The sequence below is a fragment of the Chrysochloris asiatica genome, unplaced genomic scaffold (assembly GCF_000296735.1).
Source record: "Chrysochloris asiatica unplaced genomic scaffold, ChrAsi1.0 scaffold00069, whole genome shotgun sequence".
Lineage (NCBI taxonomy): Eukaryota > Metazoa > Chordata > Mammalia > Afrosoricida > Chrysochloridae > Chrysochloris > Chrysochloris asiatica.
This window is the reverse complement of record NW_006408587.1, coordinates 10,508,806-10,522,766: the sequence shown is the minus strand read 5'-3', so window position 1 is coordinate 10,522,766 and position 13,961 is coordinate 10,508,806. Positions and strand designations below refer to the sequence as shown.

Here is a 13,961-nt window from a genome sequence, read left to right as displayed (position 1 = left end):
GGAGGGTCAGAGAAAAAGAGGAAGACCCCCAACGAGATGGATTGGCCAAGTGGCAGCATCGATGCACTCAAGTGTGGCAACAGTAGTGAGGTTGGTCCAGGATCGGACAGTGTTTCATTCTGCTGTGCTTAAGGTTGCTATGGGTTGGTACTGACTCGATGGCACCTAACAACAAAAAACATACTCAGTGTGGCACTGTAGGATCAGCACTGGACCGCAAGGTCAGATTGAACTGCAAGGTATTTGTGAGTGGGAATAAACTACACCCACACCTAAAAACAATAGCATGCTAAATAAGGGAAACACAGTGGTTCTACAGAATAAGCACTGGACTACTAATCACTTGGCTGGCAATTGGAGGCCATCATTTGCTTATCCAGAGAAAGATGATGTTTCTGTTTGCTTAAAGATTTGCAGTCTCGGAAACCTTATACAAGATCATCTGAGTTGGAACTGACTCCAAGGTACTTAAAAACATGCTAACTAAATTATCTGTCCATTATAAACTGCAGTTCCCATAGAAAGAAGTGCAGCCTTTGGCAAATGACTATGACAAGGCAAATTCTATACCAAAATCATTGCCATTGTATGCAATACTAAGTAGTAACTCATCCATTGGACCAAAATTGATTTATTTCTCTAGAGACATATTTTATAGCTGTAGTAAAAAAAACAAAAACAACAACAAAAAAAAAACATAAGCATGCAAAGCTGTTTTAAAAAAGGGCTTTCTGTGATTCATTGACTATAAACAGGAAAGCACCTACTAATATTTACTCTTTTTTGTGTCAAAATAAAGTAATTTGCTTCATGATATTAGTTGCAGAAATGAGATGTTTGACTGACCCAATATTTCTTCTTTGGAAAAATGACCTGAACTACAAATTCAGTAAGTGAACAAGAGTGACTTTTATATGTACAGTAATATAAGGCAGGCTCTCCTATGTGCAATTTGACAGCTTGTATATCTAAACTCTAAAGAGCATGAAACTATTTGCAATAAACCACACAGAAGTCTCAAGGCCAAGTTTCACTAGAGTGTTGGGTTCACACTGTCTGCTATCCAATTACTACTGCTGCAGGATAATGTACTGGACTGCAAGGTCAGATTGAATCACAAGGTCGGAGGTTCAAACTCACCAACCATTCCTCAGAACTCCTAGGCAGGGCTACTATGAGTCAGAACTGACTTAAAAATAACAACACAAGTGAAGCACCAACATGCTCTCTCAGTTATTAGAGAAACAGGGTTTAAAAATCTTCACTGTTTATGATTATTCTATAGACAAGCAGCACCATCATCACCTGGGGACAAACTAATAAAGGAAATCTCCGTCCCTTTGTCAGACCCATTGAGTCTGATTACATAATTGTTCAAAAATTCCTCAGGTGATTCTTAAAGTTTTTGAAGTATCAACAAGATCAGTGGATTTTTCCTTCCATGGCACATTAAGTTTACCTGAAGAGCATAATTTAGAGAAAAAACAAAAAAAAAAGATACCTGATTCCAACTTCTTCCTCAATTTACATACTTTTTGGATGACAATGAAGTATATTGAAAAAATACATTGCAGATGAGATCAGAAAAATGAGCTTTAAATAGCAGCTTGTTCACTTACTATGACTATAAATAAGTTTAAACCCACTGAACTTACTTTAAATAAATTGAAACCCATTGAATTTCTCTTCCTCACAAAAGTATGAAAAACAAAATTAAAAAAAAAACAAAAAACCTGCAGTCGAGTCAGAGAAGTATTGTTGTTGTTAAGTGCCATCGAGTCAATTCCAACCCATAGCGACCCTGTATAGGGTTTCCAGGGAGCAGCTGGTGAGCTTGAACCACCGACCTTGCAGTTCCAACGACTTTGCAGTCTGACACATTAGCCACAATGCCACACCAGGACTCCCAGAGAAGTATTGTTGTTGTTGTTGTCAGGTGACATCGAGTCGGAACCGACTCATAGCGACCCCATGTACAGCAGAACGAAACAATGTCCGATCCTGGGCCAACCTCATTACCGCTGCCACACCCGAGTCCATCAATGATGCCACCTGGCTGATCCATCTCATTGGGGGTCTTCCTCTTTTTCTCTGACCCTCCACCCTACTCAGCATGACATCCTTCTCCAGCGATTGTTTCCTCCTGACAATATGTCCAAAGTATGAGAGACGAAGTTTAGCCATCCTGGCCTCCAAGGAGCACTCTGGCTGCACTTCTTCCAAAACAGATTTATTGGTTCTTTTGGCAGTCCATGGCACTTTCAGTACTCTCCTCCAACACCACAACTCAAAGGCATCAATTCTTCTACAATCCTCCTTATTCACTGTCCAGCTTTCGCATCCATATGAGGCTATTGAAGTATAGTGATGATCAAATGAGTAATGTTTATGACCATTTATAAATCATGATGCTATGTATATTTATAAGTTATAAAGTCATAAACAAATGCTATTGTTAATAATTGGTATAGTTTAAAGTCAAATAAACAAATCTTTGTTGAAATAAACAAAGCACACTCTCTTCATAATATTGACTTCCAAAGTCAGTTCTGTGGATCAATCACATCAGAAATAGCACGTGCTTGTTAAAAATGCAGGTTTGTGCATCACAGCCTCAGGAAATGGAATAAGAAACCTGCCATTTTTTAGAAGCTAATCATGCAATATTTTTTTTTTGTTCTGCAATCCAGTGCCTTATGCACTACTTAAAAAGGGAATCTCAAAACTAACTTCATAGCTGTTACCATAGCTCCAGCTAGTGCTGAAATACTTATGGTCCCACCTCCCCAACTACCTCTTATTTTGTATGACAAGTATCATATGATGTGATACTTACAGAGTCATTAAACCCACATGCTGTTTACTTTTCTGGATTATTTCAGGTATAAAAAATACAAAATGGAAAGGACTAACTGGACAACTGATATTGAATTCATTCTGCAGGGACTTTCTGAATACCCAAAAGTGGAAAAACTACTTTTTGTGATGTGTTTGTTGATGTACCTGGTAATCCTTCTGGGGAACAGTGCCTTGATCATTTTAATCCTCCTGCATCCCCACCTCCACACACCCATGTATTTCTTTCTTGGTAATCTTTCCTTCCTAGATATTTGGTACACATCTTCTTTTGTCCCCACAATGCTGATACATTTCTTATCAGAGAAGAAAACCATTTCCTTCATTAGATGTGTTGTTCAAATGTCTGTCTCTTACACTATGGGGTCCACTGAGTGTGTGCTCCTAGCAGTGATGGCATATGACCGCTATGTGGCCATCTGCAACCCTTTCAGATACCCCATCATCATGAACAAAGTGCTTTGTATTCAGATGGCTGCTATCTCCTGGGGACTAGGCTTTGTCAACTCATTGACAGAAACTGTTCTTGCAGTACAGTTGCCCTTTTGTGGAAAAAATGTCATTAATCATTTTGTTTGTGAAATATTGGCCTTTGTCAAGCTGGCTTGCACAGATATTTCCTTGAATGAGATTACTATAATGTTGGGCAATGTACTATTTTTGTTTCTTCCGTTATTGCTGATTTGCATATCCTACATTTTCATTCTCTCTACTGTACTAAGAATGAAATCAACTGAAGGAAAAAAAAAAGGCTTTTTCTACCTGCTCAGCCCACATAACAGTAGTGACTGTATTTTATGGAACAATTCTCTTCATGTATATGAAGCCAAAGTCCAAAGAATCTACGTTTAACAAATTGATTGCTCTATTCTATGGGATAGTCACCCCCATGCTCAATCCTATCATCTATAGTCTGAGGAACAAGGAAGTTCATGGGGCTATGAGAAAACTGATGAGCAGACAAGGGTTCAGGAGAAAACCATGAGATATTGACACTTTTGAGTTCATACACCAAATAAGCTTACATAGTTTGAACAATGGTTTTAAATATTAACAAAGCAAAAGAAGTGAAAGTAGTATACAATCACAGAATTCCAAAGTTAAAAGTGCTTTGAGATCAACAGGCTCTGTGGGATAAACACTGGACTGCTAACGACAAAGTCAACAATTTGAGCCCACCAGTTGCTCTGTTGGAGAAAGATGAGGCTTTCAGCTCTTGCAAAGATTTACAGCCTTAACAATCCCATACAAGGTCACTGTGATATTTGGAACTGACTCAGCTGCACTTAACAAAAACACTAAGTCAAGCTTTATCATTCTATGAATATGTAAAGACAAAAATGTAAAGACAAATTGTCTAAGAAGTACAAGTAAATGTATGAGAAAAGGGGAAAAACTACTTAAAACTCTTTCCAAGAGAAAGTCTAGTATGTATAATGTATATCAACAAATAAAATATATATTTCCATCCTCTTTTGTTTGGAAATTTATCTGATTGATTCTTTTTGTTTGTTCTTGCCAAGAATCTAATCTAGTCCCAGCCTATCTTTCTGGTAATGTATGTCATCTTTTTTTATTCCTCCTCTATACCTGCTCCTGGTGCACCACATCGGGAGTCCTGGTGTGGTGCTGTGGATTTGCATGGGACTGCCAAGTCAGTTTGAACCACAAGATTGGTGATTCAAGTTCACCAGCTACTCCTCAGAAACTCTACATACGGTGGCTATAGAAGTATAGTAATAATTAACTGAGGTTTTTAAAATCTTTGTGGGGGCAGTAAGGTTTATCTTTCTCTCACAAAGTGGCTGGTGGCCTTGAACAGTGGACCTTGTTGTTTAAAGTATAATCCATTATATAGCTACCCAATTGTTTCATGTTCTCGCATACCTGAGGACAATAACACATGCTACATAGATAACGTATCTTTCTATTCTGGTTATAAACAATTTATTAAGTATCGTGGTATTATTTTCTCCATGTTTCTTTTCCTTCGAGCTCATTGAGCTTCTTGTGCCTGTAAATTTATAGTTTGCATCCAAGTTAGAATACTTCCATCCATTATTTCTTTTACTATTTTCTTCCATGCCTCTCTTCCCCACCCCCACCATTACTTCACTACAGAGTCCAATTACATGCATCTCGGGCTACTTGAGTTTGTCCTAACTGATGATCTTCATTTTTTCAGTAATTTTTCCCTTTCCTTCAATTTAAAGTTACGATTGCTATAATTCCATGATTACTAAGATTTTATTCTTCAGTGTGCAATTTATTGTGAATCCCATCTAATTTTTTATTCATGTAAGATATATTTCCCCATCTATTTCTTTCAAAAAAAATATTTTTGTATCAAAATAGCTCACTCGATTTTCTTCTACCTTCTTGACTGTATAGAATATAAATAGGAAAACTTGTTAATGTCTTGTCTACTAATTCTATCAATCTATTAATCTATTAATTGATTTTTTCTTCAATTTATGGTTCGCAATTTCTTACTTCTTTGCATGTCTGTTAATTTTTGTTTGGATACTAGATCGTGCAAATTTTACATTGCTGGGTGCTGAATATTTGTATTTCTATAAATATTCTTGAGCTTTTTACTGGGACACAGGAAAGTTACTTGGAAATAGTTTGATACTTTTTTGCATCTTGCATTTTGAAAGGACCAGAGCCACTTTTGGTTTAGGGCTAATTATTACTCACAGCAACACAGCAGCAGTGAAGGTCAGTGAAAATGAGGAAGACTCAACAAAACACACTGACGCAGTGATTGCAAAAATGGGCTCAAACATAGGAACACTTGTGAGGACACTGCAGAATCAGGCAGTATTTCATTCTGTTGGATACAGGGTCGCTATAAGTCAGAACCAAGTCAATTGCACCAACAACAGTGAGGCAAAATGCTGTTGAGTACTCTATTAGATGTCCTGTGAATTACTAGGTTTTTCCATTTCACTAAAGACAGAAAATAGTCTCTGCCTTGTATGGACTGAGATGCGTTTTGCATCTCCCCCTTTTGGATCATTCTTTCCCTGGACCCAGATCAGTATCCAGTTGAATACCTGAGGGAGAGGCTCTTCAGATCTCCAGAACTCTGCTGTGATCTCCCTCTTCTGCAGTATTTTGCTGTCTACAATCTATCTTTCTTACTTCTCACCTGCATCTCCTCAACTATGGAAATCAACTGCCTCCATGTGGGTTCCCTCTCTATTGCCTAGGAACTCATTTTCTGACAACAAGCTGAGAAAAGTATAGATTTTGCCTCATTTGTTCCTACTAGCTCAGCGATCAGTGTCCTGTGCCACCTGATGTCCAATGTCATAAGAAAAAAAAAGATTTTCTGGGCTTTTGTTGTTGTTGTATCAGGTGAAAAGATAAACTCGGTTACTTGTACACCATCTTCGTCAGAAACAGGAATCCAAATCCTCACCACTTATCTATTTTTAGTATACTTCAATATATATGCCTATGGAGTACTGCTGGACATAGTCTGTAGGCATAGATTTATGGACAAAGGAGAGCTCTTTGGGGGTACCTTATTCTCATGTCCCTAAATATTGCTAGAAGGATGGGTCTGAAATGGGGCATTGAGAACCCCCAAGGTATTAAAAGTGTTTTTAGCCTGATCAAAGCAAAATGATAGAAGACCTGAAGGACTAATTCACCATCATTATACAATAGTTTGCACTACAAGTAATCACTTCTTACACTGTAATTAGTTGCCAAACCCTACCACAAGGAAGGACTGTTGCAGGAACCAAAACCACCATAATTCTTTGGTGACCACTGATAAACACTACCTGGAGAGGTTAATGGTGCTGGCTAGACACAGTTTGGCTAGTATAATCAGCAGGACCTTGAATAAACAGATAATAGAGAGTTCCTGAACTCCCTACCTCAGACCACAAATGCCTATAAAGCCTTCCTCCCCTTTTGTTCAGGGAGACAAATTTGGAAGATTTTCTACCCTCTGTTCTCTTGGGTTTCACTAGTTGGTTTATCACCCCCAGAGTCATGCTGAGGGTTAATGTGCTGGACTGCAAAGTTGGTTTGAACTGCAAGGTTGGTGGTTCAAGCTTACCAGTCACTCCTCAAAAACCCTATACAGTACCACTATGAGTGGGAGCCAACTCAATGGCATTTACCAACCAAAAACAACAGGTCAATGGGGAACATCTGTATATTTGCAAGAAGGCACAATGAAGCTTTTCAAGGAAGCACTAGTTGGTAGTCTTTCTTGCACTCAAAATGCCAGTGAGGCCTGGTGACAGCTGAATTTTCAACCCTACCCAGCAGCAATAAGGTGAAACAAAGCATTGCAAGATGGAGCTAGTACCAGATAGAAATGATTACTTCCTTAGGGAAAAATACCATTGATTTTCTATTAAATGCTAGGAACTATTCTACATACTTTTTTTTTCACATGTTTAGGTGAAACGTGAAAATTTTGCAGTGTTTTCATCATTTCTATTGTATAGAAGAGGAAATTAGACTTGGTTGTTTAATAAATTGCCTAAGACCAGTTGGTTTGTATAGAAAAAAACAAATTGAATTCTTCACTCCAGAACTCAAGTATACTGTTCTTTCCCTTATATTAATACCACAGTCCTAAACAAAAGGAGCTCTGGTAGCGTAGTGGTTACGAATCGGGCTGCGAACCTTAAGGTCAGCGGTTCGAAACTACCAGCTGCTCCGCGGGAGAAAGATGAGGCTTTCTACTCCCGTAAAGATTTACACCCTCGGAAACCCTGTACAGGGTCGCTATGGGTCGGAACCGACTCGATGGCACATAACAACAACAACAACAAACAAATATATAAAAATATAAGCCAATTATTTTAAAGACATTTATCCTAAATTTTTCCTAGATCACTTTAGCCAATCATGTCACTCAGTTTCTATTTCTGGTTTTTATTTCTGATTTCTTTCTTAGATTTCACCAATCTATATCTTGACCAGATGTCTGTCCTTCGATACATAGTCAATCAGTCAACTTACTTAAATCTCTCTCTCTGAGAAGCCACGATCCCCATGCTATTCCCATCATCCAATCAATAGTTAGATCAAAGGTCTTTACTTAAATCAATGGAAACATCTTTGCTAGCTTCCTATCCATATCTGAGAAATTCTCAAGCCCAATCTTGTTGTTGATAAGTGTCATCGATTTGGTTTTTCCACATATAGCCACCCTGTATTGGGTTTCTGCGAAGCCACTGGTGGGTTTGAACTGCCCACCTTGTGGTTTGCAGTCCAATGCTAAACCTACAGCATCACACCCCTGTATATCCCATGTGTGTCCTATATTCTCCATCCCATTGATTTAAGTCTTCACTGCCTCTTATGAGTACTGCTCATGATCCCCTAGCTCATCCCTCCAATTGTCAAACTATTCTCTATGCTATCACAAGATCAATCTTTAACACAAGACCAGTTTAATAATATTATAAGAATAGATGAAAATCTTCATTGATTTTCCATTTTCTAAAGAATGAAGTCCAAACTCATGAGCCTATACTGCAAGACTCTTAACAATGTGACTTCAACCAGCCATTCCACCTTCCATCCCTTAAGTGAATGCCAACAAAAGTGTTTCTCCTGCTCCTTAGCCTACTAAAATCTTAATTAATACTTTAAAGGTCTATTTTAAATTAATTGCTTGTCTTTGAAAACTTTCCTAATTCACTTAGTCAAAATCACACTATTCTTACTGTATCTCTTTGTGTTTGTCTGCCCTGTATCTCTCTCTCTTTCTCTTTGTCTCCAGTTCTCTCTTTCTCTCATGTTCTCTCTCTATCCTCTGAGGAAAAAGACTGCAGCTTCTAGAATTCAGTTAAAAAGTTTAATAATGTACCTTTGGATATCTTGGCATTAGCAACCAACACAGTAAAGTTTCAAGAAATACTTTTTAAATGATGAGTCAATGATCTTTCAGGAAGGGAGTTCCCAAATAGAACGTGTACCTTTTTTCAGGTTAAACAAAGACCTACACTTCATCACATCATATTCCTTCCAGACACTTAAAACAGGCAATCTTTAGCCTATGCTTACATTCAAAGGGATAAATGAGCCATCCCTAAGAGCCCTAGTCTGCACATAACAGCTCTTCCAGGATATATCGTTCTGTCTTCTGCTCAGAGAAAACAAATTTGGTTTTTCGAGATCACACAGCTAGAACTAGAAGAACAGCAATTCAATCCTTAGTTCTTCAATTGAAAATACCATAACACTACATTACCACATGTTTTCCATAGTGCTACATTACCATATCTGTAGTAGCAATAACTAAATTGACAAGTATTGACACTGTTGATGAAAAACATCATCTTTTTTTCCCAGATTTTTTTATTTTCTCAGCAGGAATATGTTGTTGTTGTTGCTAAGTGCCGACGACTTGGTTCCAACCCATACCGACCCTGCACAGGGTGTCTAAGGAGCAACTGGTGAGTTTGAACCACCAACCTTGCATTTCAAAGGGACCTTGTGGTCCAGTGCTCATCCTACAGTGCCACACCAGGACTCCAGCAGGAAGAAAGAGGACTTTAAAGTAAAATAATATGCTTTCCAATTTAGACTGAAGACAGAAGTAATCTGTGTTTTTACTTTATTGTAATAATGAAGGCCCCATGGGAAGGATAAAGAACAAGATTTTATAAATTAATAGCCATTCTTATTCAAACACTACTCCTCACATTGTTCAAAAAAAATTTTTTTATCATGATAAATCCCTGTTTCTTTTTCAATACAGAGGATTCTATGCACTGACTTTTAAAAAGCCTTGATCATTTCTGATATGGAAATGCCACTAACTTTGACTTCCAATCTCTTTTTTTTTTTTCATCTTTTTTAAAAACAATAATAGTAAGCCCCTTCCTGCTATTATAAAATGTTGTTGTTGTTAAGTGTCACAGAGTCAGTTCCTACCCATAGCAACCCTGTATAGGGTTTCCAAGGAGATGCTGAGAGTTTGCACTGCGAACTTTGCAGTTCAAACAATCTTGCAATTGTGTGCTTATCCTACAGTGCCACACAAAAGAGATCAATCACGGGTAATATAAGAATGGTATAATATCATATATCCTGTATGTGTTGTTGAAGTTGGTTTAAATCAGGTAGAATAAGCCACTTTATCAATGGCCTATAATCTTATCAAAAAACTTAAGAAGCCCTCAACTAATGAAAGCACTGTTATAGGCTTATAAATATTCAGTGAAGTCAATTACACAACAGTAGCTTGTTGTTATTGATCTTGTTGAGTACCATCAAATCAGTTCTGACTCATGGAGACCCCTGCATAGGGTTTCTGAGGAGCAATTGGTAAATTCAAACCAGCAACCTTGCAGTTCAATCCACCTTGGCAGTCGAGTGCTAATCCTACAGTGCCATATCAGGACTCCAGAAAAGTACCTACTTGTAGATAATACACTTTAGACCATATAACAGAAAACTTTAAAAGGGAGACAAACTTTACTCAAGAAAGATCCACATAGAAATAGAAGCTTGTGAGGCTTGATCACTTTCTCACCCATAGATCAGATCCATCTTGGCATTTTGCAGGCAATAAAGGTTAAATCTCTAAATGAGGGTAGAATGATTAGTTCTAGGTAGGCATGATTAGTTGGAATTAATAATTGTTTTAAACTCAATCATTGTGTTACCTGCTACTTATATATATTCTCCTTCCTTCTTGAATATGTATATAATTGGGGTTGTTCTGCTTTCCTATTCTTTACTATCTCACCCTTCTTTTAACCTTCAAATAACCACAGACCACTGTTTCCAACCTAACTACTTGTCTTGGTAAGACTCTCAAACTCTAAATGGACTAAAACGATCTTTGGTATGATTTTCTCACATGTCCCAACACTGTTGTTGTTAAGTGTTGAGTTGGTTCTGACTCTTAGTGACCCTGTATAGGATTTCTGAGGAGCAACTGGTGAGTTTGAACCACTACCCTTGCAGTTCAAACTGACCTTGTGATCCAGTGCTTATCCTACCATGCCACACCAGGACTCCAAGTCCAGTATCACTTCTGTCTCTCCCTAAGGGGAAACATACAGCTGATGTCAAAAGCATGTATGATAAAAGGAAATAATATGTGCACATTGGGCTTCACCTTAAATCATCTGTTCCAAAGTCATGAACCTGTTGAGTGAATATTTTGAAATTACTTGTATGCTGTGTTTTATATATTTCGATACTTTTTACCAATATGTAAGCATGGTGGCTCTATAGAACAAATGAAGGGCTATGAACCACAAGGTCAGTGATTCAAGCTCACTGTTCACTTGGTGGAAGAAAGATAATGCTTTCTGCTCCGGCCTCAGAAACGTTATACAGGGTCACTGTAAGTAGGAACTGACTTGATAACACTTAACAACAACAACAACAAAACCAATATAGTAAAGTTTTGAATATTGTAATTTCTATAATATGGAGTCCTGGTGTGGTGCTATAGAATAAGCACTGGACTGCTAACCAGAAGGTCAGCAGTTCAAACCCACCAACCACTCCTTGGAAACCCTATATAGGGTCGCTATGAGTTAGAACTGACTTGATGGCACATGTCAACAATGACGAATTTCTATAACATAGGGATCACATCTTTTCCTTGTAAGTGCTAATGGATTAATTTATACCCTTAGATTTGATGAACCAGGAAAAGTACAATAGAAAGGGTATTACTAATAGCTTCACTGACACATCTTGTGACTTATTTGAATTTAAAACATGTCAGCACCCTATATCAACAATATGCTACTAAATGCTAACTTTTCTTCCTGATTACTACTCTTCCATCTCACGTCTATTTGAGACTATACTTGTGCGGATCCTCACATTTGTAGATAGAGATTAACATCATACACATCTGGGTGAGCAAATGCAGTAAGTCTCTGAATTATGAATATCTGATTTACAGATAACTCATACTTGCACTTTAATGTTAAGTAAATCTGCTCTCATTGTGAAATAATTGGCCATCCCTAGTGGTGGTGGTATGCCGTGGAGTCGGTTCTGACTCATAGTTACCTTGTATAAGGTCAGTAATTTCCAACTGCTGACCTTGAGGTTTGCAACCCAACTCATAACCACTACTCTACCAGAGCTCCTTTACCCAAACAAATTCTTCATCACAATCATCTTCATTTTCTGCTCATGCAGCTTGTAAATTACTGAAAAGTCTTCAAGCCTTTTCCTGCACAAAAGTAAGGCTAAATACGGACTATCTGCGTCTCTTCCACTTACCTGCAAATTTAACTTAAAACACCTGTAAGAACAGTTCTTGTTGGTAACCCAGAGACTGCCTATATATATACACATAAGTAAAATACAGCTAGACATGTGTAGAATATATGATTGTTTCCATTAAACTTAAATCCACCAGAAAAAAATCATAAATTAGCTTAAAAATCTACTAGAAAAAAATCTACTAGAGTTATTGCATTTATATATTGTTATTGTTGTTGTTAAATTCTGTCATGTTTGATTCTAATTCATAGTGATCTTTATAAGTTTTACAAGGAGCAAGTAGTGGATTTGAACCACAGACTTTGCAGTTAGCAGTCCAGTGCTTTTTCCTATAGTGTCACTAGATTACCTTTATAGTTGACTTTATATTCTATTTTATAATCAAATCAAGAAATATAATTTCTTATCATGAAACCTATTTATATAAAGGTTTCAGATATGTTTAGGTAAGATATCATTATGGGATCTAAGAGTTTCAGCGATCAATCAAGCAGAGAGTTTTGAAATAGCATATTTCATTTTAAATGTGTGCCTTTCTCCACAGCACCAATGTTTTGGTGTAAACTGAAAAGTAAACAACCCTTTAATTAATGTTGATCAAGATTATTTGCTACTGGAAATAAGAGAGCACAAAAAGAGTTTCTAATCATCAATCTTTTCACAGCCATTTTTACCTCTTTATTCCTTAGACTATAGATGATTGGATTCAACATGGGGGTCAAAACCACATAGAGTAAAGCCATAAATTTATCTATTTCCTGTGAATCTACAGCAGAAGGCTTCAGGTACATAGAAAGAGCTGTCCCATAAAATAAAACTACCACAGTCAGGTGGGCTGCACATGTTGAAAAGGCTTTGCTTCTGCCATCCACTGAGCTGATTCTCAGAATATTGGAGAGGATGAAGCCATAAGAGATACAAATAAGGAGCATTGGCATAGGAAGGAGAAGTATGCTGATCACCAGCATCAGGAATTCTACCATGGAGGTATCTACACAAACCAGTTTCAAGACAGCCAGAATTTCACAGGTGAAATGATTAATGATGTTATTACCACAGAGAGACAACTGTAGCACAGATATTGTTTCCACAAGGGCAGTGAGGCAGCCCGTCACCCAGGAGCCAGCTGAAATGTGTGCACAAACTCTCCTGTTCATGATGATGGGATACCTAAGGGGGTTGCAGATAGCTACATACCGGTCATATGCCATCATGGATAGGAGCACACACTCAGTGGACCCCATGGCAAGAGAGAAATACATCTGAACGGCACACCCAGAGAATGAGATGGTGTTTCTTCCTGAAACAAAGTTGACCAGCATTGGAGTGAGAGCAGAAGAGGTATACCAGATGTCCAAAAAGGAGAGGTTGCTGAGGAAGAAGTACATGGGGGTGTGTAGGTGGGTATCCAGAATGCTGATGGAGATCAGAATAATATTGCCCAGCAAAGTGATCAAGTACATCAGCAGGCACAACATAAATATGATGATCTCAACTTTGGGGTAGTGGGCAAATCCCAGAAAAATGAAATTTGAAAGTATTGTACAGTTTGTCTTGAACATTTTATTCCTTCACGCACACCTGTAATCGTGAATATAAGTAAATAATTTAAACTCAACCAACTTTTCAGGAATTTTTTTCTAGTGGTACTTTAAAGCAGTCATTGTCCTAAGAATAGTACTAGCAACGTCACATTAATGATTCATTCATTTGATATGTATTGAACACAACACATACTGAATACATTATAAGGCACCAAGGATCTTATTGCACAAAGTCTGCATTCAACTTACAATCAAATAGAGGACATAAGTACATGAACAATTACAATAATATAAGTGTGCCACAGAGCGCTAGGCAAA

General features: G+C 37.7%; 1 protein-coding gene and 1 pseudogene across 1 annotated transcript; one reads left to right on the top strand and one right to left on the bottom strand.

Moving 5' to 3' along the window:
- The first annotated feature begins 2,898 nt into the window (after nucleotides 1–2,898).
- On the top strand, nucleotides 2,899–3,841 carry LOC102834566 (annotated as a pseudogene).
- An 8,845-nt stretch (nucleotides 3,842–12,686) lies between these two features.
- Nucleotides 12,687–13,661, bottom strand: LOC102834176 (olfactory receptor 13F1-like). Its single transcript, XM_006864740.1, has one exon. The coding sequence runs from the start codon at nucleotides 13,659–13,661 to the stop codon at nucleotides 12,687–12,689; it is 975 nt and encodes a 324-aa protein (XP_006864802.1).
- Between the last annotated feature and the right edge of the window lie 300 nt (nucleotides 13,662–13,961).

Bases quoted from the DNA above. Each gene is read 5' to 3' on its own strand.
- LOC102834176 (XM_006864740.1), bottom strand. From the start codon at position 13,661: ATGTTCAAGACAAACTGTACAATACTTTCAAATTTCATTTTTCTGGGA.